Below are 26,751 nucleotides of genomic sequence, written 5' to 3'. Positions count from 1 at the left end.
CAAATCTTTCAGATAAGTTGGAGTCAGGAGCTTTGTATTTGATAAGATGGATTTTCACTTCTATCTTAAATTTTACAGGGTGCCAGTGTAGTGAGGCTAACACAGGAGAAATGTGATCTCATGGTGATACAGGTCAGTACTCTTGCTGCAGCGTCTAGATCAGCTGAAAGACTTCAAGTGAATTAATTGCAGTAAAATTAAATTACAGTGGTCTAGCTCAGATGTGATGAATGCATGGACTAGTTTTTCAGCACCGATTTGAGAAGCCTGAATATGGCAATATTAGACAGATGAAAGAAAGTCAATTTAGAGACATGTTTAATATGAGAACTAAAACACAGATCCTGGTCAAAAATAAGTCCAAGGTTCCTCACTGGAAGCCAAGGTTATTCTATCCAGAGTAACTATGAGGTTATTGGGCCAAAGACAAATACCTCAGTTTAGCTATAATTCAAAAGTAGAAAAATATAGGTCATCCAGGCCTTAATGTCTCTAAGACCAGCTTGTTACTTTTGTAACTGATTAGGGATTGGCTATGTTTTGGATATATCGGCAAGACAATACTAAATTGCATACTGCATCCATTACAACAGCATAGCTTGGTAGTAGTAGAGTACACTCATGTGTAAATATCTGGTCAGTGATAATTGCCCCTTGTGTTTGTGGCAAGCTAGCCATTGTGTATTTTGTTTTACGACTGTGTATATTGAATTAATCCATTTACATCAGTACAGTAAAGCTGTTGGAATATACATTTCCTTATTTTACACAATTGTGATGCTGCGTAAGATAGCTGCACGATAAAACCGAAATAAGGTTCCAGTTAAATTCCAAAACATAGATTAGGTGTAGGATTATGGACCAGAGAGGCAATAAAAAGCCTGTCTCCAGTCTTGAAGTTATTTGTTGGCAGCTGATGTCAAGCTGTCAGAGTGAGCTGGTGATATTCTCATTCTCCGACTGCAGTCTGACTGTATGACATTGAATTAGCATTCGCCTGTAGTCGACACTGATAAGCACTGATTGTTCTTTACACAGTGTGCTAAAGCAACACCGAAAGGTTATCGGCTCTCCCTGGACCTGACCAGGGCTGCTGCTCCTGCCCAGATACGATCCCCAGGGGCAGCACATTGTGGAGTGCGGTAACATGGTTGGCAAATTGAAAGAGAGGAACCACAATTCGCTGAATGTCCACAGGAGAGCTGAGGGTGGAACAGAGAGGGGAAAGAGTAAAGAGGCGTGGAAAAGGAGGCCTTGTGACATTTTTCTGTAAGGTATTCCTGGTCCAGGCCTTGTTAACCAGCTGAAATTGCTCTTTGGAGTGTCAGACCCTGACTGCTATTCTGCCATAAAGATCTGTCCTGCTCTCAGTGTTGCCCTGCAGCTGGGAGATGCAGATGGGGATCAAAAAAATCTAGAAACCTGTCACCTCAATAAGCAGAATAAGCTTAAGAAAATATCAAAGCTCCACAACTAGATTCTTCGACAGAATGGTCATTATGGCTTCACCCCGAGTGGACAAGTGGGGAAATCTGAAGTGACCTTCCTCCTGACACAGCAACATGCCGTGGTGAATTTTCATTTTCACAGCCATCTGTCAGGTGCAACAAAGCGTAGATTTATCAGTCAGTTTGCAGATGTAGTTTTGAGTGCATTACAGGGCCAGCAAAACTCAATTTCCAGGGCAAGGAATAACAGCTGAGTTGGCAAAGCGGAGGGAGTGCTGACTAACCGTGGAGTGCATCAACCCAGCGAGCCAAGAGTGGTGGAGGCTGGCTAAAATAAATGCATTTTTCTGTTTTTGCCACAGTAGCCAGGCCTTCAGTACCTTGCCCTTTTAGTGCCATCATGAAAGTGTGAACAGATCTATGATGACTAAATGAATCTGGAGGTGACGAAAGATGTGGAAAGGTCGTGCTGTAACAGCTCCAGCAACAGCATCATGAATAAAACAGTGACAAAACCGTTGCAGTTTGGCTTTAGCCTGTCTTCAATATTCTGGAACATGCGTCTGTAGTCACATTAACAAGCTTATACAGTGCAAACACCAACTCACATGATCAGTATCCAGAGTCTTGAAACTTCTGTACTGAAGCTGTCGTTGTTTATCTCTTTTCAACAATATTTCACTTCGGAATATATGCTCCATAATGGGTATATAAAAAACCTGGCTCATTGTTGGATCACTAAACTGGTGCAAATAGCTGAGAAAAACTTTGGCATTATGAAGTTATAACACTAAGAATCTGCTTTGTGTCAGAATTGTAGATGATTCGGGGTCTCCTGAGCTCTGTTTTCCTATTTCTGATGGTTGCAGTGTGCAGCAGCAGTTCTGAAACAGCTGGCTGTGGAGGTTGGAAGAGAGATAGAGAGCCTGTCTGGCTGACACCTGGGTGGCCCGTCCTGTTGCTACTGTCAGAGTCCCATCCAGGGACCACGGATGTCGAGCCAAGCTTGTTAACTGCCAAGGTCCCTGCTGGGGTATGGCTCTGGACCTCCAACTAGATCACACGTAAGACCATCTGTACTCCCGTGCATTAGTGCCAAGCCCTGCCCAACACGGCACTGCCAGACGAGACTCAAAGCAGGGCAGGAGGCAAAACAGTGCAAAACCAGACACACTGTTGATATGATTCAATTCTGCCACTGCAAAAATAAATTGATAAAAAAAAAACAATCTAAGACTTTTAGACAAAAGCAGAACATTGAACATTATGACATGAAAATAATTTTTTTCCTTTTTTTTTTTTTTTTTTTTTTTTTTTTTTTACTGACTCTAAGACTAATTCAGCAATGGAGCAAGTCAAAATCCATAGTTTACAACAGTAAGCACCCAAAACTATTAGCTAACTAGGTTAGCTGTGAACCAGAAACACTCTGAACAGGTTTGTAGAAATATCTCACTAGCTGCTGTTAATTAAGCTTCAATGACAGATCACTTTGCAACATGGCTCTCGGCAATGCATATAAATAACATGCCATCTCAGGCATACTTTTGGCTCTCATTTACATGCATTCAAAGCTTTTTATATGCCATTTTACACTGTTAAAATGATATGCCAAGTGATTACAGTTAGGGTAAAGGTACAGAGCAGAGACTGTCATCGTGCGACTTGACAAAGGGAAATTACATAAAAAAAGGAAAGAAAAGGATGAGAAGTAATAACATTATGAACATGACTTGGCTTTTTTAATTACACTATTTCACAAAACCAGGATGCAAGGTGTCAACCCTTCACAGTACATTGCGTAAACTGACATGCAAAAAAATCATTATAAATGCATTTTAATGGCACGACATGGTTTGTAATTTAATACAATATTCAAATCAGTGCAGACTAGTCCTCCACTCTGTGACCAGCCTCATCTTCTTTTGTTATAAATTATAACAGTTAAAAAATAAATAAATAAATAATATCATTAAACACAATCATTTGCCTAACTAAACATATATCCATATTTCACCTGAAAACACTGAACATATATTTTTGGACTCGTTTGAGTCCAAAAATATGTTTGTGATAACAAAAACAAAAAAATAACAAATATGTTTGTTTACTTTTTAGTGTTTCTGATAGATTTAGTCCTTGTTGGAAATTTTAGGGATTAAAAACAGGAAGTGTGAACTATTTGGCAGCTTCTATATATCAACACTTAAAATCTACAAATCATCCTCTAGAGTTAGTTCTGTGGGTGAGGTTCAAAATTGGCAAAAAAAAATTATTAAATTGAATTTTTTAAATTCCAAGATTTCATTCATGTTTATTTAATTCATGACTGACTTAAAATTCTTTGAAGATTAAGATCATTTATTTGTCATGCATACACACGAAATTTGTCCTCCCCTTTTAACCCATCCAGGTTGGCACCTGTTGACATGCACATGCACAGGGTCACACACTCATAGAGACAGATGCCAACCTGGAGCGGTGGGCAGCCATTCACAGCAACTGGGGAGCATGGGGGTACGGTGCCTTGCTCAAGGGCACCTCAGCTGTGACAAGGAGGTGGACCTGACACCCCTCCAGCTGTCAGTTCCACCATTTTTTTTGAGTGACAAGAGTGGGAATCGAACCTGCCAACCTTCTGATTATTGGAAGACTGATTCTAATCACTGGGCCAGAACTGCCCTTGAAAGAAAAAAGACAATTTTATCAAAGCAAAACAGTGTGTCTCCACAAAATATCGCAAGCGTTTTCTAAAAATAATGAATTCCTTGGTTGTTTGCTGTTGGTAACAGGGAAGAGAAATGTAGGTGCCATGGATGCGTGTGTGTGTGTAAAACGAGTATACGGCTGAGGTGGCTGAGGATAACTTTTTTTGATAGCTGTCACTTTTCCATTTGTTTTAATTGCTGTATAGCTACCATTAACTAAAATGTGTTGAAAATAAAATCTTGAATGAAAAGTAGTGTTTTTATCCTTTCAACCCCTGAAGGGCTTTTAACGTAATCATCAAAGCACAAAGTCTTTTGACAGTATATCAATGGCAGTTTAGAAAGGGAAAAAAAGAACTGAAAACATTTGTGACTGAGAAAGTTTCTGCTGTAGAGAAACCTAAAACTTAAAATTAGAATAAGTGTTCAAATTGGGAGCAAAAAGTATCAGAATCAAACTGAAGTCAGATGAAAGTGGAATTATTATTTAATTTATCTGGTTTTAAAGCCACGATTCTGTCTGAAGGTCTCAAGTTACTTCCAACATTTAAACAGCCTCGCTACAGCCTCCAGACTCTTATCATGGAAGCCATCAAGCTTGATATGATCACAGTGTGATGCGGTGGCATGGCAACAACAGGCCGGGCAGAGACAGGCAGCGGGAGAGACTCTGTGAGCAGATTAGAGTGAGAGCAAGGAGACAAGCGGGGAAAAGCACATAATCCTCCTGTGTACAGTGTGCAGACCAGACCTGCACCACAGTGACATGCAGCAGCACAAAGAGAGGGCAAAAAAGCTTGAAATATGTCCCAAAAAAGACTAACAAAAGGATTCACTTTGAAGAAAAACATACTGCAGTTGCTGCAATGCAGGAAACTGTTTAGTGTATAAATGCAAACGAAGAATAACAAAGTAAACATGTCATACTGCAGGAGCGATGTAGACAACATCTGGGCCATTTAGCTAGTAAAGTCGATTTATGCACACTAAAATATACTATATTCATTTTGAGGATTAGGAAAGCTTGTTGGCATCTAATTATGGAAGTGGGAATACCAGCATTATGGCAAGGGAGCTTAAAACAGTATTCCAATTGTCTCCTTTAAGCCACCAGCTGCAGACAAATGTAAAATTAGCTTTGGATGGTGATTGTAGCTGTGTAGATGAGTTTCTCCAATCTGAACTCTCTGTATAATGTTGCGCACATAAACTCAGGGAGGGCAGCTGCCGATATGGTTAAACCAAACTTTAAACAGTTTGCTTGGTAAGTGTATGGTGTGAAATGTTGTTTTACCACTGACAACCACTAATCTTTGTTGTTTGGAATTCAAAATAAAAAATCTATCTAGCAAAAGCATATTTAAAGTATGTTTACAATGCAAGAATAGCTGGGTAAGTTGATCAGCCAAACCTGCAGGGTCGGAAGAGGTGTCTATTCTAGTCTCTATTCTAATATGTAATCCCCATTACCAATACGCCAGTCACTCTAATTGACAGCAGTGCTTCTTGAACACTGCACTAAGATACACCATTTCTACAAGTTAAAAATAAAATCTAGTCAATTTGATTTTCACAATAGCAACCTACATCATTTAATGATGTTTACGTCAATAACCCTCCTATTCTCCAAAAAAATGAGGGGAAAAATAACCAAGACCTTCCTTAATTAAGTGGCTATAAACCACAATATTAAAAGACAGATTCTTCTATGCATATTCCACTTCATACTTAACTATTTTAATGTCCTTAATGTGTCCTAAATATTTATTTGCATTTTCACAGTTTCTTGGGATGGAATTAATAGGAATCAGTGTTTTCTAAACAAATAGCTGAGATGGCTCAGTATGAAAAAACTATCAAAATTGAAAAAAAATGTTATGGTAAAACATATACTCACTTTTAGGGTAACAAACCTTAACCGAGTGGTATAGATGTCTCAGGCAGTTTACTTCCACATATTTTAAATAGGGAACAGCATAGTCACTGAAAAATGTGCTTTACCAAATGGCAGGGTAGGATATTAAAGGGCAGGATGTAGCCAGAATTATGGAGCAGTAAAAAAAAGAAAAAAAAAGAAAAACATTTTTGACTGCTGTCCATGGTCCTGATCTCTGGGCCGTCTTTGGTGGAAAACACTGCCATTTCACTTATCTTGAGATTAAAAACATGTTAAATGTCTACATTTATCTATACATTATTTTTGTTTTTGTTTGTCTGTTTGCTTGTTTAGATTTACACCATGTCCACATGCCTTATGTGCATACTTTATGTTTATTTTTTTTATCATTTCACTTTTGGGACACACAAACAGAGATTTATTTGGCAGTGAGCTGAGGAGGGGTAAAAAAAAAATACAGCACTGCATCAATAACTGGTCCCTTCACAATGAATTCAGTCATGTAGACACTGTCTCATCCATTTAATAAACATATATATTTACATGTTCAAATGCACATCACACAACTTTCTAGTTTCCAGAAATAGCGACAAATTTTCTTAAAATCTGGGCTGTCATTAAGTGAGAAGGATAGTCAGAAGGCTGCCTTTACTGATTATCATATTTCCTGGCATATTATGCATGTATTTTTTAATGATACAAAGCCTTTTGGAGACATCTAACCATGGAACTAGATTTCGTGACATTATTCACTTTATTATAGTTCGGTTAGAAATGCCCTTTAAATTAGAATTCCTCTTTTTGTGTGTTCACTTGTTAGAAAGTTTTATTCATTTGGGGAGCAATAAATAACATTTGTGCAGTTTTTTCTTTGCACATGGATCCTTTTTTTTTTTTAGCAAAGTAAGACTTTTTCAGATGTTTTTAAATAACAATTTGAATTGTGCAGTTTCCTCGCCTTTGTTTAGTCTCTGCAGTTGGTCACCGATGGCTCTGCTTTCATTAAAAGTCACTATTAAAAGGCAGTGATCCCTTCCTGAGGCTGTGAAATGGTTCTATAAATCAATCTTGAGGACGGTAAGTCCTTGCTGTGTTACAAAACCAAACTGGAATATTCTCTGTGTGAGATACACACTAATAAACCTGTTAGTGAATAGTTTAAATGCAAAGCTAATGAGAATTCATATCAAAAGTGGATGAAACCGAATAGTTTCTGAACAAAGGTTGGCGAGGACACCTGGAGAATGGCAGCATTGTGTTCTTACACTAAATATAGAAATAGTAGTTTAAATCCAAGTAATGATGGACATCAATTCCTGTGTCCGCATGAAATAGTATTATGACCCTGCAAGCAACAAGTCCTGTCTTTAATGCACTAACTGTTAATGGAGCGTATAGGGTGTGGTGTGGCAGGAAGCCAGTAATAATTAATTTCCTGCTGCTGTAATCATAGTTCTCTGTAAATTAATCAGCATCTGTGGGGTGTTACAGAGAGATGTCAGCAGAGAGGGAGAGGTGGTTAAAAGCATTGTAGAGAGGGTTGTGTGTGTCTGCGTGTGTGTGAGAGACACAGGCTGTGGGACTGTGGTCGTATGTCAAGGCTATTAGATTAAGGCTAACATGAGTCATTGCGTGATGGAACTAATGGCACATCTGATGCGTGTGATTGTGATACTGTGAGATCCAATCAGATCCTGCCCCCTCCAATCCTTTCATCTTTCTTATCACCCTTAACCAGATACTATCCAGTAACACAGAGAGGACTCTAGAAGTAGAAATTCTTACCTAAAAAGTGGATGAATGCTGCACAAGCTCCATTACCAGGATCTTTATCAAAATGGAACATATTAAAAAACAGGAAGAAAGGAAAATTCAACCTGATGCATAGTGAATTTGCTGATGTAGTGGCTGACAGGAGAAAGCAAAATACAGGGAACCAATCACACAGTTAGGAGTCAAATGGTCCAAAAGGTATCAAAAAGGGAGACATGCCAAGCGATTATTGATTGGCTGGTTAAACAACCAAATTACATTGGCACTTACTTTTAATGGAGAAAGAAGAAATCCCATACATTTTGTTCACCAAGGTTTTCTTAGGGGAGGCTGTGCTCTAGTGCTATTGTTCAAGACTGACTTTCCATCCAATGCCATAGGGTGTTGATACTGCTTTAAATTAGGGTTTTCATTTTGAGATAACAACTTCCATATTATCCCAAATTTGATAATTGAATCCTTATTAATCCTTATTAGATGGACTATGGGCAGACTGAACCTCAGGATCGGGGCAAAATGGATCAGATGTGATGTATGTAATGAGAAAGACAAGGTTATATGTCTAAAAGCTCCAGGACCACAAATAAATGTACATGACAATGAAACAGTTTTTTCTCTAACTGCGTCACATAATTTCCGGTAGAAAGAAAGATTTTGAATTAAGCTTTGCTTTTAGCTTTTCTTACACAGTTATAATTCTGTTTAAGTAAAAGGCGAAATTAACAAGAAAGATGTGTGTAAGATGTAAAGCATGGGTACTGTGCATGCTGCCTCGCTGAAATGGGAGCCATGATGGAACAGAGACATCATTAATGCTTATTGTTACACCTGTGCTGTGCTTTTCCAGATGTGATTTTTCATGATGTTCTTGTTATGTCAAAGTGTCCGCAGTGAACAAGTCTGTGGAGTTAATTATCCCACTGTATTTTTCACACATTATTGCTGTATCTTTGCAATATCATATTCTGTATTGGATACTTTTGTAATCTTTTTACAAGAGTAGTCTGTATTTTAATAAAACAAGACAGCTCCTGCAGACCGGAGGCAGTTACCAGTGTGTAATGCTCACGTAATATGCTTAAGAAGGATTGAATTTACAGCTGCAAATGATTGTGTGACAGAGTTGGTTCTAGTAGATTTTTTAATAAGAGAATTGCTTGATTCTCAAACATGATTGTTTTCATGACACAAGGGAATTCTTCACATCTTCATCTTCTTTGTTGTAGATTGCTAACAAGTAGTTAGCTCACTTTTAACTGCCTTCGAATTTAGCATTTACAAGCCACAAAAACACAGCCATTTAGCTGTGTTTTTGTGGCTTGTAAATGCTAAATTTGCAGCATTTGTATAGCACATTTCTAGTCTTGCTGGCCAACAATAATTACAACCACAAACATAGCTGTTGGAGACCTATTAGATAAGGCAAAGTTGACTTCAGGCATCAGTTTATTTGGACGCTATATTTCTTGCTTGTACTGAGGTTCTTTTGTATGCACGTAACTGGGACATATCTGTCCAAAGCCAGTAAAAAAATTGAAAGTAAAATAATATTTTGCATGAGTTTAATTATCAAAACACATCTTTATTATCAATATAACAATTCCTAAAAATCCACAACCCATGACTTAATATAATAAATGCATTGCTGAATCTATTAGGCAGTGTTATAATTCACTAACTTAAAGTTGGGAATCACATTTTATGAGGGATCAGATTTCTGCACAACACCAGCTTGTTAATTAGCAAATTTTTAGTTCAGCGATGTAATTCAATTACCCCTGGTATGGTCCATCTTCTTTCTTCTGTTTTCTTTCTCCATCTCTTTTCTTCTCCTCTCCACGAGATCTGACCATTTTTGGCCAAACAAAACGAAATCTAACTAGGCAACAATAGTTTTAAACACAGGCGTCTTTCATAGAATAGTACTAGTGGTTTATTCAATGAATCACACGTTCCCGTGAGTTTAATTAAACAAGCTCACATTCCCAAGGACCAGCTGAGGAACGCTGAGGAACGCTGAGGAACGCTTTGTCATTTTCTCACCAAATGATCCTTTTTGAAAAACTTGTTGTTTAAAGGGGACTACGGCAATGATTTTCTCTTTTCAGAGGACATCTAACTTTTTTAATGACTTGGCCTGTTATGTTGACTTAAATCTTGAACATCTGCCCACCCCCCCTGAGTTAAACAGGTCATACAACTCACCGTCTACACAGGCTGGCCTCGCCCTGGTGGTGCCAGCGATCTGGCCTCTCCGGCAGGCGCAGCGAGCAGTCTGCCTGGCGATGGTCCGTCTGGGAACACTGCTGTCTCTGTTGAGCATCACTATTTCGCAGGTTCCCACCGCCAACTGGCCTGCCAAACACAGCAGCGAGGAGCAAAAAATATCAGATTAGCATAACGAGACTGTAATGAACATGTTACAGAGCAGCAACTGGTGTTTGAAGGAAAAATAAAAACTAAAATGCTGTTGTTTGCATTAAAGTATTTTTACTTTAGAAACCTGACTTAAAATCTCAAAAAGGAAAATGGAGAAGTGATAATTAATGCTTTCAAGGCAGAAGGTCAGATGTCTGCTTCAGTTTTAATACAATGCAATTTGGTGATGTAGTGATCAAGTGGTAAAAATAAAACATTAAAAGAACAGCCTTCATTTAGGAAATCAAAACCGCAAGAAAAGAAACTTAAAAGTCAGCATCTCCATGACAAGAAGTAACAATAAAAAGATAGTTTTTCAGCAATTATCAAAGAATGAGCTCAATAAATAATACATCATCAAAAAATTGACTCAGGTTGGTTCAAACTTCAAATGTATACCTGAGAAAGACCACTTGCAGTTGATGATTTAAAACTTTTGTTGATCTGTACCCAAAGATGAAATAGCATTATAGCACAACAAGGAGCAGTAGTGTTGGGTGAAAGAGGTGGATGTGAAAGGTAAGGGAAATAATCAAAAGGAAAATCAGAGCTTTACCTCTTTCTGGTTAACACAGTATCCCCACATAGTTTTTGAGACCTGTATTGCCTGTGTTATGAATTTCAATTTCACATTTGCCCTAGGGGCAGCACAATATTTTAAAATATTGGAAGTGCACTGCTTGGATTTTTTTCTTTATTTGATTATTGAAATGAGGTTAGGGAAGACGTACCACAGGCAGAAATAATAGCGACTCTGGTTGACAGAGAATAGGCTGCTGGGCACTACGCTTCTATGACAGACAGACCAATTTTCAACCCAAGCCAAGCTCTACTGAGACAGCAAATTGACAGAATGTCTCAGAACGATGGTTACCTTCCTCCGAACTATCTGCAGTATGTCTAACCTTCTATCATAATTCTATCAGAGCACAGATAATTCTTCAAGCACTTCAAACTACTGGATAACTGACTGACCAGATAAAATGTAATCTCTGATTCAGTTACATGTTGGATGGATGTTGTTGGCAGTAAATGGTGGAGTCTTATGCCTTCAATCCTTAATACAGAAGTACATCTCTATAGTCTCATCTTTTTCATGTCAGGGTTTTTAACAGTGTCAATAAAACCTTTTTAAAGCTTTTTTACTTGTTAAACTGCATAATGAACTTAAGGTATTTCTAATACAATTCATGTTCATTAAAATATTAAACACATTCAAGTAAATGCTATTAATAGCATGACATGAATCTCAAGCAGCAACAGCCCCGAAGTGCTCAAACATAGACCTCTACAAAACTATTCTCAAGATGAAATGCAGAGCTTTGTGCAGCTGTACTCATGCATGGCTCAGACGATCATTAGGGATGATCTACAGTGAAAACTTTCCAATAACTATAAGCAAACAAAAGTGAGGGATTTTCAATCTTTACATTTATCTAAAAAAAAAAGAAAACTGTGTTTGGCCTTTTGTAGCAGTTTCACTGAACAGTTCCTGAGGCAGCAGTTATATTTCTGTAATTTATTTGGAAACCCAAGGTAACATAATTGTTCTTTGTTTTGCTTTTTTTTAAAAAATTTTTAATTTAGGCCTTCCTGGTATGTTTGAGGGAGTTATTAAGTGTTAATTGTCTTGTGTTTTATTGGCAAACAAGCTTTAATCACAATACAGTGCTCGGGGCATCCGGTGCTTTGAAATAATACATTTGTAGATGACTCATTTCCTATATTGCAACTGTCATTTCAAATACACAGCCAAGTGAAGTCTCAGATGAGAGCTGAGAGAACAAATCAATACACCAAAGGACTGCATTTGGACAGTCCAAATATGTGTGAGAACAAAAATTCTGATTCAACTCTTCACATGAATGTCCATACAATTATAGTTTGCAGAGTATCACAATGTATCTGCTCAAGGTTGAACATTAAAGCCCAGATGAAAGTGCAGGCTTCCATCATCTTTGTAATGATCTGGGAAAAGTAACAAAGTGTCTTCTTCCTTTAGAAAATGAAAAGAAAGTGCCAGTGAAAGCAATTCAGACTGACAGTGAAATGAACTACAATAAGATCAGGGAAGGCAGAATAGAGATTGAGCTGCAGTTCACTTAAGGTCAATCCTTAGCATTAACCAACCATCTCCCCTTCATTCTGCTGCTTCTAGTCACTCTAAAACACTCTCAAACTTTCATTAAGTGAGCATGAAATGAGAGCAATGATGGCAAAGGTTGAAAGGGTTGTTGATCAACACAAATGACTCATAAAATTACCCGAGCCAGAGCTGATGCATCCAAGTTTCAGACACGGCTACGTTTCAGGAAAAGATTTATGGTGACTCTGTGACCTTTCCATTCACAGCATCGCCTGGTTTAAATATCAGGTTGTTTAACAATCCACCCTTTTTCCCCATCCATGTAAAAGGATTTTTTCAGCCAGGATTTCTGGTTAAAAAACTGACTGATTTGTGGTCTGAATGTCGGTAACCTTTACCACTCATTTTTCAACCAGAGAAACAATTCAATTATAACATAAACATGACAAACACACACAGAAATCAACAAAATCATCTTGTTGATTTGTTCAGTTGTGAATTAAACTGTAGTACGAATGTATTTATCCAAAATCATTATTTCACTGGTCTACAAAATGATGCAATTTAAACAAAGTAAGGCTCTGTCTGTACAAGCTGCATACAGCCAGCAAGACACTTCCGGGATGTCCTAAAAGGTGGCAGCTGAGTATATAAATGGAAAATAACGAATTAAACTTAATGCTGTAATGTATATCTACAAATACTAAGTTCCAGCTTTGCCAGGAAGGGGTTGATTTTTTGAGGATACAAATGATGTTTGGTTTTAAGGTGATCAACTGTATATGCATATTTACCTGTAGAACTGAGAAAAAAACTATTATTTTAGAATTACACAGCTTTGATACTCGACAGAGAGCATCTCCCCATTGCTTTGCTAGCAATATAACATTATGGTGCTCCTAAAATTGCTAAAATAATCATGTTGCTTGACAAGTCACTAAGGGCACCAGTAGAATTAACATCTTCAAATAGCTGGTGAAAAAAACTGTGAACCAGTCCCAAACTCTCCAAAAGACAGATTCTTTTTGTATTTTAGTGATTTGACAAGAGAGTAATCATCATTTAAAATGTCAGGCAAACATTACTGTGGGTATTCTGTAAGATATCTTATCTTTTCAATCATCAAACCAGTGTGACGTCTTTTGAAGTATTTTTCCCTCTCACATTACATTCCTGACACCATGTTTGCTAACGGAACAGATCTGCATCTCAATTAATGGATGGGCTGCAGATCTCAGTTGCACACATACTTTTTGTTTTTACATAAAATCATCACCTCAAGCAATCTTGAGAGTAATAAAACACAATCACCTTCATAAAAAACTGCTATGCAAATTTCATTTTGGTGCATCCGCCACGCCGCCTCCAACCATCCATTACTATCCCCACTCAGCCCACCCTTCACTCTCTTTTTGCTGAGACAAGTCCCTGCAAACTTGGTGGGTGCTTGAAGGACATAGGTGCCACCAGATATCAGCACTCTCTGCTGTGTTTCAACAATGAGCTTCATGCAATAAGCCTGAAGCAAGAGAAGAGTTAGACAACGGGGAAGTTGAAGTGGGGAGCAGCATGGTGTGTGGGTGAGAGGAGCCGCTTTGTAAAGTGCCCAAAGCCATGGCTAACTCCCCATCATACATACAGCAGCTAATTCGTGTGACAGGGGGTTTCTGTCACTCAGCAGTGTGAAGACACTTGGCTTCTTCTCGATTTCACATGATGAAATGCACATATAGCTGCTGCAGCAAGAAGCATGTGAAGGATGGAGATAGCTGCCGACTGCCTGGCTCTGGATCCTGTCAAAAACAACATATAGAGGACAACTAGACGCTGATACGGAGCGCAGAGACTTGCTCTCAGCTCTGACTGGCAGCATGATGACCTTATCCCAGAGTCACGACACTATACAAGCGCAATGTGACAGCACATGCACACACAAGGGTCCAAACGCACACAGCTCATAGCAAAGATGTGAGTCGGTGCTCTACATATCGGTGCTTTGATCAGACACATTACAGATCACCAAAGAACGAACGTGCACATATCTTGATATCTCTGTCTGAAAAGGCTGCCAGGAGTCTTAACTCCCTTTCACAATGTTCCCCTGAGTCACTGTGCGTCACTGCAGGTCTCAGAGCTGGTGGGCATGATACGGTTATTAAACTCGAGACACATTACATTTGCAGACCCTGGAAACGGGCATTAAATGCATAAAACCCCCAATTATCATAACCACGATCAACAGTTCACCATTTCTTATTTAGACAGTTGTAGTAGCCAATGAAGTATTCCGCCCACTCAAGTTTATCTGTTTTCGGGTTTGTCTCTTTAATTAAGACCGTGCAGATACATTAGTAGTTAGCAGTAACTGATAAAATTCCTGTTATCCGATTTAATGGGCAATCACATTTTACACAGGTCTGCACTGCTCTTATCCAACTGAAGCCAGCTTGTGTGAAATGCTCTGCTTCTCCTCAGGGAATTTGCCATAAAATTATATGACAGACTGCATTGAATGAACTATGACATGGATTCCATTTCCATATTAAAACAATCTTCCTTTATAGATTGTAATTACTTGCGGGCTGCTAAAGATGGAAATTATGTTTTACAATGTTTTATTGCAAAGAGAGCTTTTGCAAAATAGTGTCACCCCGTATTTATTAAAAAATTCCACTTCTTGTGAAGCAAGAGCGGTTAATTATTCATTACAATATGTATTGTATTTTATTCCCCATATGGTCCCAACTATAGAGCAGAGCCCTATTGTGTCGGCATGGCTTAAACATCTTGGCATTGATTCTAACCAGTTTTCTAATCAGACTCACTGACATACAACGCTTAGTCTGAATGATAATCTTCACTCCATTGTAAGTTTTTGATTTGACATAAGTGCCACCAATGAGGCGTTAGTTTAGAGAGCATGACAATCACATTAACATGGACTAACATCAGATATGAACTCAGACAACAGATCTTTTATGGAAGATTAAAAGCATTGCATGGAACCTTTTGAATATTCATAAGTAGGTACTCAGTCAAAATTGATTTGTAGAGACTGTAGTTATCAAATTTTAAAAAGTAATTAATATTAAACCTACCCATCCATCTCACACTGATTACAACAGATTTATGCTTTTTCAAAAGACTGATGTTAGAGCTGCAACCAATGAATATTACGATCGTGGATTAAATTGACTTTTATCAGAAGCACTATTGAAGACAAAGTACTTCACCAAGCTTTTAATTTAGCTTTTACAGAATTACAAATTCTGTAAAAAAGTTCAACCATCTCTCTTAAGACTGTCAACATGTGGCCTGAATGAAACAAAAGCGAACTACAAAGTGTACAACAAATGAATGACCTCCCATCAAGATAGGGTCCACACTAAATCCAGAAAATAATGAAAACTTATTTTATCTCACCAGCCACAAAAGTCCAAAGACTAGAAATACTTGATATGCTGTGAAAGAGTAGCAAATTATCACGTTTGATCAGCTGCCAAAGGAAAAAAACATTAGGGCTAAAGTAGCACAAGTAGTTTTCAAGAATAAGTCTTATTCCCCATTTTCCTTTTATTTAGAATAAATTCTTTAGTATTTTCAAGATTTCAGACATTAAAAAACTTTACTGAGGTCAAACAAAACAAAGTCTGACTTGTGTGGACAAAGAACATCTGACGGTGTACTGAAGTGTTAGGTGCCAGTATGTTAGCAGAAAACCCTTTGGCCTCTGGGGATTTGGGGTTTGGGTCTTTTTGTTTTGGGCTTGATTTCTACAGATGTCATCAGATCCCATCAAACAGGGTTGGAGGACAAGTGAACACCTCAGACTGTTTAGATACTGTAGGCAGCAAAAAATGTATGCAACATCCAAGTGAATGCCAGGATGAAGGTTTTCCCTAAAGAAAATTGCATTGTAACAAGATGACCTAAAGATAGACAGATGCAATATCCTGCTGATCTTACTTGTAGCATATATGTTTTTATTTATCTTGATTTCACCTCTCTTCTCCTTCTGTTGTTCATTTCCGAAAACTGAGCACCCACCAAGGAGGTCAAGTTCTTCACTAACACCTGCTTGCTGATATAAATCTGATTAACTTTGTTGGCCCGGATGGATGGCACCATAAGTCTCTGCTTTTATTGCCTATTGGAAAGACTCTGTTCATCTCATACTGAATGTTTGACGACGGTTTTTGTAAGGTTCTGGGCTACAACATCTAGCCAGAACAGCTACCGTATCTCTTGAACTCTTTCTGACTTATTTTGCTATACTTACATCTCAGCCCAGTCTTAATAGAAAATATGTAAGTTACTTTTGTCCACAGTGTTACAAACCCTGGTCGTAAATGGTGAGATGGCAATCCATCCTTATGGGCTGTTGTTTTCTGTCTGGCAGCATTCAAATGTACTTTTACATCTAATCCTAACCATCTATGATGAAAGAAAATTAGGAATGGAAGGAATAGTGAGTGAGAAAAGATGGAGACAGGTGAAGTGACTGTCTAAAATGTGCAGGAGTAGTCTCAATACATTGATTTTTGGCATGAAGGTCTGCAGATTAGTGCCTTCTGCCATCCCCTTCTTCATCCTTTCAAGAGTTTGCCACCAAATCAACACTAGATACACGTGGATGGCGTTTGTGACTTAGCAAGACATATGAAGATGGTAAATGTTGACGTGCTGATATATTGAAACTTAAGCTACATACCTGTAGGTAAAAGAGTGAAAAAAACACAGTAATAATACAATTCTTTAACTTGTTTTGTGCTGGAGAGCAACATAGTTGTTTTGAATTATTTCATGAAATTAGGAATAGGAATAAAAAAAAATAAAAACGTCATCAGTTTTTGATTGTGTGCAAATTTTTGCTGAATTGAAGTTGAAATAGTAAATTCATGAGTTGTTTGACTTTTCAAACGTATCTGCCATTTCTGCCTCTTCATGAACAATTATTCTGTTTATTATTTCTCCACCACTCACGGCAAACATAAGCACACCTAATCTATGATAGTCACCAATCTGCCATTAATGCTGTTTTAGTCTTTATAAAAATGAATAAACTCAAAGCCACAAATAAAAATGTAATCTCAGTAAGTTTCTAATGATTTATCTAACGTTGCCACTTTCATTTTGACTGTAGGGCTAAGACTTAACCTTTTCTTCACATCTGTTCTAATCTCACAGCTCTGTCTGTTAACAGGAACACAGGATGACATCAAACAGCAATCTTACGTTACTGAGCATATGCTAGTCAAGGCAGCCGCAGCCAAGTGTATCTCATTACCTTAACATCACTTGACGTGTGCGGCGCAGTAGGTATCATGTATTAGGACACCAGGTGAGAGAGGCAGATGTTTGAATGACCCCATGCTACAAGCTCCCGAACATCACAGTGATCTTCTGCAGCTAAGCAAGTAGGGCAGCAGAGCAGTGGAGCGAATCATGCGTGTTATATTAATGTATTTGTTTTTGGGGAATACCAACACTTGATTTTGCATGCCATCTGAATACACAACAGTGTTCCCATCTATATGCAAGTGAACAACTCTGCTTGTGTTATGGTCTCTGAGTAGAAAAATAACTCTAAAGCAGTCTGAAATTAGTGATGAACAATGGCATGGGGGAAAAGTGGGAGCAGCTAGAGGGGCTTCTACAGAAGACGGGCATGTTTTGTATTAATACAGGACAAAGCTTCTTTATTTGAACAGCACTCAGCCTGCCACGTATTGTGCTCAGGAGCACTTCCAGCTTTCACATCCCGATCACGCCAGTTTCTTTTCTAAAAAAAAAAAAAAAGCTGTCATGTTCGAATGAGTATTATGTCTGAGTTTGACGATCTTTAAAGCTGCATGAAGCATGATGTTTATACAATCAAAAGTACCCACTTGGGCTGCACAGAAAGAGAGAGAAGCACAGCACCCCAAACAACTTGGACACTGGCGCTGTGCTCTGTTTGTTACAAATCTAATTCACATGTCAGGTAGTTGCACTATTCCACCCACAGGGAATGTCAGATTGAAACTTTGCGTAGAAGCAGAGGGACGGTGCACCCCTGGGAGAAAAAGGGACTCAACAGCTTTAGACTGTTTCCTTTTCTCAGTGGAAGAAACGAGCATTCTGTAAAGTTACATCTTCCAGGACTTCTAGATCCTTGCAGCTCAGTTATTTTGCACAGTTTGTAGGCAACACTTGTGTGACATTGCCAAGGGCAGCTTTTAAATAGAAAACATTCCCCTTACATATAAGCCCTGCTAACTGGACAAACTGTGTAATTCAGGTCTGTCCTGTGGTAGAGAACACATGAAGATGGTGGCTTTGAGTAGATATCTACTGCAGTAACCCAGCAGAGCTGCAGATATATCATAATGTAGAGTTATGAGATAAGTGGTTCTGGATGAATACCGGTTTGAGGCATTAAGAGTAAATGTGGAATATGCTTTGCAAAAGTAAACAACAGCTTTGATGACTGTAATGCAGAGAACACTGTAAAGTCACAGTGACTCACTTCAAATTTCACTCAGAAAGCCCTGCAGGATGGCCTCTGTCATTAATGCAAACACAGTGAAAATGGTGAGCATCAGCAGACTATTATGGCTCCATAAGTGCTGTACAGTAATGTGTGATAGAATGGATTGCAGCTTTAAAGTTCAATCACAGCCTTCTCAGAAAATATGATCACAGCATCAGGCAGAAAATAGAGCAGGACATAAGACTGAGGGAACGTAAGTCAAATCATTTATACCACTCTGCCAATGATGGAGCAGTTTCAAGCCCAGAGATCTCTGCAGAGAAAATAACAACTCAGAAAGATACTGAGCAGTGCGCTATACTCAACCACAAGGGAGGTCAAAGCTGACGGCTAGAAAGAATTCATTTTCAGGGAGCTATGAAATTTGAGCTTTGTGTGCTGCCAAATTGATTTAGCTGTAAAAATTCTTTTCATTTTGTTCAATAAAGATGCTCACACTTTTAAAGCTCCACCGCCTTATCGAAGCAGGCCACTGTGATTTGCTTACGATTTACAGCCGGGGTCATAATCTAAGTGAGTCTCCCCTTTGCATGCTTAACTCTGTCTTGAAAAAGAAAGGAATGAAAATCATGGTTTTCAATTCGAAATATCAGTAATTCTCTAGTTCTCTGATTAGTTTTAATGCTTGGGTGGACAACCAAGGATTTCTAAATTCATCCTTCTGGTGTTCCAAAATTACTCAACGTATTTCACAAAGGAGCTGGTTTGCTAAAAAAAATGGAAAAGTAACCATGAGAGCATAATTTACCAAAAGGGAATCTCTCTGGTTTGTGAAAGACATTTGGAGTGTGTGAGTCTGTCATCAATGGATCTCTAGTGATTGTAAGGCTGCAGTGAGTCACTTTAAAATTTAGTGACACAGCCTGTAGACATATTTCATAAAATGTGAGCTGTCTTTTTCATCGACAGCTTGTGCAGCATAGCGGGCTGACAGGATAGATTGTTGCAGTGATTGGATTATTCAAACAAATCAAAGTGACACAGTAATTATGACGTGAAAAAAGCTGGAAAAAGATGCATTGCTGTGTGTTGCATTGATACAACCTCAAATATAGGATATGCTTTCATAGATTAGTTCTAGTGATTTCTTTTTCCACCTTATGTTTCATTACATACATTTGCTGATGCAATGTTTACCAGTTCTAGATTTTCTGAATAAAAAAATAGAAAACAATATATACAGAATATATGATAGAGCTAAATTAACAAACATGGTGCAGTTAACGAATGCCATCATAACATCCATTTTTGCATCTAAAGCCTGCAATACATTACAAAGAAAACTTTGGACAGTAAAGCTTTAAACCACTTTCTAATGTTTCTGTCCGACCACAATACATAGTTTTATTGTGTGATGATCCGTCCCAGATGCTTCCAAACCCAAAGAAATCAATGCTGCCCCTGGACAAGTTTAACTTCTGGTTTCATTTTTGCAAATGTAACTCTGTTTTGTAGTGCTTAACAAAGGTTTCCCTTTGTAATTCCTTTCCCAGGTCGTCTTATCAGCCATAGATGAATGACGATTCTTGATGTAGTGTCGTCTGAGAGATCAGAGATAGCCTTTCCCTTTGCATACTAAATTTTCTGCAGATTCCTCAAATATGTATTAACAATATGAACTGTAGAATAAGAAGTATATAAATATCTTCTAATCTCTCTTTGAGGAACACTGTTTTTAAATATTTCAATGATTTACTCATGCATTTGTTGAAAAACTGGAAGTTTTCTCTCCACCTTTGTGAATACTGCTTTTGTGCCATGTCAAATCCCTTCAAATGTTGACATCATTTTTTTATTACCTCATTACTAACCCTAAATTTCCCCCTTACCATCTTATAGGAATGTGTTGTAGGCTTGACATGCAGAACTGGATGGCTACTAACAAAAAAAATAGATTAATCAGATGACTTTTGACACAGTTGTGCTGAAGATTTTCAACAGCCAAAGACCAAATTATTACCAAAGTATTACAAAACATAATATGGTATATGTTTTTCAATGAAAGACATACATTTTAGATACATATTTTTTTCTAAATTTAAAAATGTACTGTATATATACATATATATGTATATCAAAATCTCCATTTCTGTCTGAAGCATGGTGTTAGAAATGTGTTTTTCTTTTGTTAAATAGCTAACTTTTTTGTGCAAAACAAAACGCATTTGTTTGTTACCAGAGTTTTAGAATTGCCGTCCCCACCTGTGCTTATTCATAAGTCATGGGACAGCTTTCGAACTATGATTTGTTTGTTATGAGTTTAGGCAGGAAATGAGGATGTCATCATACGTGATCAGGCATACAACTGAGTGCCAACTGCAAGACACATAATGCTGCGTTCAAATACAATGACTCTTATCCATTGAAGTCCCATGAACAGCTGCCTATTTTTTTACATTCTGCAGACACAAAGCAACATTATATCTGAAGAAAATGTTTCTTTCTTCTTTAAGCTCCTTGCCCCATACACTATAGAGAAAAAAGAATCGAAAATAGTTTATCTGCAAGTTCAACAAAGAAAATCTCTGTCATTCTGCCCCTATTTCTCGGGGGTTAACATGGGTTATTCCTGCTGTAAAATTATATCTGTCACTCTGCTTTCACACACAGTCAAAGTAATTCCGTCCCCTGTTGCTCTCGTCCAATAATCGTTTTGACTGTCTTCCCTGAACCAATCAGTATTCTTTAAATATTATCATAATTCTGTCACCCTGCCTTTCAGACCATCTTTTGTGCAGACCTCCTTCTTCCACCTCACATGTGAGTGTTCTTGGGCACCTTAGCCATTTCCTATCACTGTCACCACTTGTCTCTAGACTCCGTGGCTCCTGTCCCTATCCAGGACTCATATAATCATTGCTCATATGCTTTTTATTGGAAAAATTCTTCACACTACATCACGCCCATTCTCATTCCCAATCTGTTACATACTGACACTTTGTCAGGAGCCCACTGCATCCATTTTGAACACAGAGGACTCCCTCAGAGTTACTTTTGGACATGCAGGGTTAGAGCTAGTAACGTAACAGTCACAGGATGTATTGTCATGGCAATATGTAAAATTTCTCTGAAACTATCAACAACATTATGCTTTTTAACCTTGACCAGTTAGTTGTGTCGTCTAACCTTAAGCAAATACTTTTCATTTGTAACAAAGTAGTACATTAGTATAGCATAGAAGACAAAATAAAGATCAGAAGTCAAAATAAAGAAGAAATATGAAAGAAATACGGAATCTCAAGATTGAACTTGACCATAAGTTCTATTCTTGGTAGCCGGGGTGCTCATCCCTCTCTTCCCCTCTGACCTGGATGTGCAGTGTGTGTTACTTATTGATATGCCAGAGCTGTAGAATGATGCTTTCCTGTTGCCGCTTACCATTTGCACAGCCAGTCACTCAGTTAGAGCCACAACATGTGCTGGAGAGTAGTTCCCTGTTATCTGAAAGTGATAGAAAAGAGGTAATCTGTGCACTGAAAATCTAAACAAAGAGCTCTTGACCAAGCATCAGTATGTGATGAGCTGAAAAGGGAACATGTTGGTTTTGCAGTAAAACTGCCATGGTCTATAACTTTGTGTGTTTTTGTTTTGACTTTGTCTTCCAATCCAATGTATAAAGCTTATTTAAAACAACAGGGATGAACAAAAGGGCTGTCTTTTGGTTTCTTGGTTTTCCTGTTTTTTTCATCTTCTTGCTCTTTGGTTACATTGAGTCGTGTTTTCTGGTTAGTTAACTTCCTGTATCATAGCTGGTTTTTAATTACGGATCGCTTCACCTGCTCTTTGTTTGAAATCACCTCCCTCAGGATATATTCTTCAGGTTTTCCTGTGTTCAGTGCCAGATCATCTTGCTGACCTCTGTCTGTCCGCAAGTCCAACCAGTGTTTTCACCTGAGTTTTGTTACTTGTTAGATTTCAGTTTGTCATTTTTACTATTCCTGCTTTTTGTTTATTTAGAATAAAGATATTTTCATCAACTACCTGTTTCCAGTCTTCTCCTATACATCCTGCATTTGGGTCTTTAATTAACCTTGAATTAATGCCAAAAATGTTGCTCCAAATAACTTTTGATTATTGAACTTTCTTTATCAAAAATAGCTAACTTTGTCTACCATCTGATGCTGGGTGGGTGGTAGGGCCCAACTAATACTGGTAAATAAAAGTACAATTAAGTGGAAAATATATTGTCTAATATGCACCCTGAAGAAACACAAGTGGAAAAAGATTCTCTGTGTTATTTAGAGATGATGTCATCACATGGTTAATTCTAATAGTCTAAGCAAGAGTTTTCTACCAAAAACAATTACATGCCACTGCTCGAGGTAAAACTGATGAAAAGAAAGAGTTTGTGGGCTTGAAAACAAAAGCAGAGCAATAAAACAGGTCAGTGGAGCAATGATAATGGTCACCACAATTCTGTCACATAATAGCCTAACTCAATTCTATGTGAAAACATCAAAAAAGCTAAACATTTTCAGCTGGAAATCCAAAAACAAGACGTTAGAGAGCAAACTGTCAGGTGATATTTGGACATTTGAAACATTTTTTTAAATGTTGATGCTTTAAATTTACATGTTTTCTTGGCAATAACAATGTTTAAATGTCTTCTGGGCAAGCTGTCCAGGCTCCACCTCCCCTCCTTTTTGACATCACATCAAAGATTTCAGGATTGCAAATCAGAGAGGAGTTGCTGCTATTCTTCAACTGTACCACTGAACCAACATGTGATCCAGGAAGGAAATCCAAACATTCCCAATTTCTTTTTTTTTTTTTTGTTAAATCTGGCACCGCTGAGTGCTGCTGACATGCCATTCATCGTGACCTGTGCTGGCCCAAAGGCATGAACAGATAGGGGCTGCTGTGCTTTGATTTTCTGTCCTTGCCACCAGAACAGATGAGTTATGGAGATTGTGAAGGCATGGAAAATAAGGGAGGCTTTGGATAAATCAGTGGTGTGTGGTGATAAATAGTAAAAGGTTTACTGTAAAGTCTTACAGAGACTGATGGAATAACAAAGCCTTAGTGGTCAGAACTGCTTTCACAGCTTCACTGACTGGTAAAAGCAGCCAGTTTCAACTGAGGATTTTAGTAAGGTTTGAAGATGTGCAGATCACTCCATCCTTTAAATTCATCTCAGAACTGGAAATTGTAGTGAGCAACCTATGGGGAGTGTCAACCCTCAAACCATATCTAGAGGTTTAACTGTCAGGACATACTTTGGAGAGTCAATTTATTTTGTGAATATATGAAGAATAGAAAGGTTCATAAGAGATTGATTGAGAGATATGTTAAATAAAGTGATAATAAGATCATTTTCAGATGAAAACGAGTCAGTAATAAATGGCTGAGGGGAGAAAAGGTTTGCTTTGGCTCCTCTGATAAAATGCAGAAGCTTGAGAGGGCAGTTCAGGGACAAAACTAAGAGACTGGTGAAAGGAGCATTTTGAGAGAAAACAAGGAAAATTAGAAGGAAATAGAGGGAAAAGAAGCAAATTTTAACACACAGGCAGTTCATTTTTCACATCAGAGTCTACTCCTTTAACCGGCAGGCTGCCATAGACATTGATGTCGGCACTATCCCTCCTCCACAGTGGTAATTATATTGCTGGCCAACGCTTGATTAAAAGATCTAATCTACAAACTTAGCGTACAACATCTCCCAACAAGTTCCAGTATTTTAAGCCTGCTTTATTTGCCTTTGATGGCACTTGAATCCAAAACAGTCTGTCATGGAAAGCAGCCAATGAAGTGCAGGGAAACATCTTTCTGCTTTCTAGTCTGTGTCAGAATGAAGGTGTAATTGCACCAGTGGCTGTATCATTCAAAGGGAACGCATAGAGAGGGTGAATATAACCTTAAACTGAATGAAATGACAAAACTCTGAGGGTAGAAATCATGTCTTTCTCTGACTGCAGCAGGAACAGCAAATATCAAACTGGGTTGCTTTTTCACCTGACACTCAGATATGGACACATATTATTCTTGCTCCCCCATAGTAGCAAAAAGCATGATCAATGAAAATAATGAATGGGAAAAGTGAGGAGTAGAACTGATATCCAGCTGTTCAAAATACCTTTGAAATGATTATTTCTCAAATCACAGATCAAAGTTTAATCTGCATTCATATACACTATTGTGTATAACATGGTCTCAAGCTCTTAGTCATCTAAAAATGCTCTCAGACAGACAAAAACAATGAAGTTTCTATGCAATGGTTGGAAACATTACTGTAGATATAATATATCATATCGTAAAAATGCCGTAAGGTTCAAGGAGGTCACCATAAATAGACCGAGAGATGAGCATGGATACCTTACAGGCTGTTTTATTGGATGTTGGAAGGATTTTAACTCAGAATCACAGGATCTGACCACACTGTGTGCAGCTGCATCCCAACCCATCAGCGACAATGCTGCTGCTGGCAAAGTAATAAAAAGCTGTTAACGTCCTTACCCTCTCTAAGCAGATGGGAGTAGATGAGCCAGAGGAGAAGTAGGCAGCAGAGTGACGCACCTCCACCTGCAGAGAGTGTCTTCGCTCCAGACTGCATCCTACACCTTCAGCCGTTTAGATTATCCAAACTTTGAACGCTTGTGCCGCTCAGATGTCAAACAGATCAGCGGAAGAGTGGCTTATCCAGTGGCTTCCCCAGAGCCTGTCGTAGGCATCCATTTTGAGGTTATAATAGAAGAGGGACTGATAGTAATCCCCCCTTGCTTTTTAAATTCCCCCGATGAGCCGCATATCCATCCAGGCTGCTCAACACACACACAGGCGAAAATGTCACCGGATCTGGCCAAGTTTGCGCAACTGTGGAGCAGAATTTCACTGGCAGGCTTGTGCGAAGAAAAAAAAAACTGGAAGTGTGTAGTTGAAGGGGAGTCAGCCGCGGCAGTCCCCCGCAGTTTTTGTTCTTCTCACGGAGATGCTGATGATGCTGGTAATAAATTCAGCCGCTCAACACCCATTGAACGCGGCTCTCACTTATGGTTTTCGTCCTCTGCGCCCTGCACTGCTCTTTTTGTTATTCCCAAACAACTTCTGCACCGAGGAGCCGGGTTCTGAGTGGCTACGGAGAAACGCGCAAGTTGACTGCGGTGGACATGCCAAACCTACCAACCAGCACGGAAACTTGTCGGAAAACGGGACAGTCCAATGCACCCTAAACCCCCTGCTCCTGAAAATACAGCTAAAGACGCAAATGCGTCACATGTGGCCACATATGCACAGCGGCGCAGCGAAATGTCACGTCAAAGAAGCAGCGGCGGCTTCACGCTGCTCACTCCCTCTGTATCTAAAGCACTTCTTAGCTGTGCAATGAAGTTGGCAACAATTGTCACCTGTGTGAGCTGTTTTGTAGAAGTTCTGGAAAAAAAATCGCAGTGATGATGTCTGCTCTTGACTAGGGGTGGGGGGGTTACAAATCTCCTCTCAAAGTCAAGTGTCGGGCACAACTGAATGTGTTAAACCTCCCTTATTCCATCCCGATCTACCCCATTTGCATGCAGGCAGCACTGAGGAGGATGCCCCCCCCCCCCCTTTCAGTTTATGGCAGGAAATGTTACTGTCGCGGCAGCATCCTGAGCTGGCTTGAGTTAGTGTGTCCAAATAATCTGTCTCCCTCACTGTCTCACACACGAACACGGTGTCCTAATTCTTTCCTCAAAGTGAGAAAAAAACTTTTAGCTCCAAGGCAATAAATCCCAAACTGCAGATGATGATGCTTATTTATACTCATGAAGTCCCATCCCAACCTATGGGGACACGGAGCAGTACCAACTACTGCCACCACATTCTGAAATGTTACCTTACTCCATGTCTTCCTGCCCTGTTTCATGGGTGGAAAAAGCCTCAAGGGCTGCATGGTGTGGGACGACAGTTAACATTTA

At 38.8% G+C, this 26,751-nt stretch overlaps 1 protein-coding gene across 1 annotated transcript in view; it reads right to left on the bottom strand.

Moving 5' to 3' along the window:
- The window catches only part of tafa5l (TAFA chemokine like family member 5, like), a 47,900-nt gene extending 21,612 nt beyond the window's left edge, over positions 1–26,288 (bottom strand). Inside the window, exons 1-2 of the mRNA XM_075476244.1 lie at positions 25,316–26,288; positions 10,032–10,181 (exon numbers count right to left, since the gene is read on the bottom strand). Of these exons, the coding sequence (XP_075332359.1) occupies positions 10,032–10,181; positions 25,316–25,412 (247 nt within the window). The 5' untranslated portion in view covers positions 25,413–26,288. The remainder of the gene's footprint in view (positions 1–10,031; positions 10,182–25,315) is intronic.
- Between the last annotated feature and the right edge of the window lie 463 nt (positions 26,289–26,751).

The sequence above is a fragment of the Odontesthes bonariensis genome, chromosome 10 (genome assembly GCF_027942865.1).
Source record: "Odontesthes bonariensis isolate fOdoBon6 chromosome 10, fOdoBon6.hap1, whole genome shotgun sequence".
Classification (NCBI taxonomy): domain Eukaryota; kingdom Metazoa; phylum Chordata; class Actinopteri; order Atheriniformes; family Atherinopsidae; genus Odontesthes; species Odontesthes bonariensis.
Note: the sequence above shows the minus strand (reverse complement) of the source record. Positions and strands in the feature narration are given on the sequence as shown.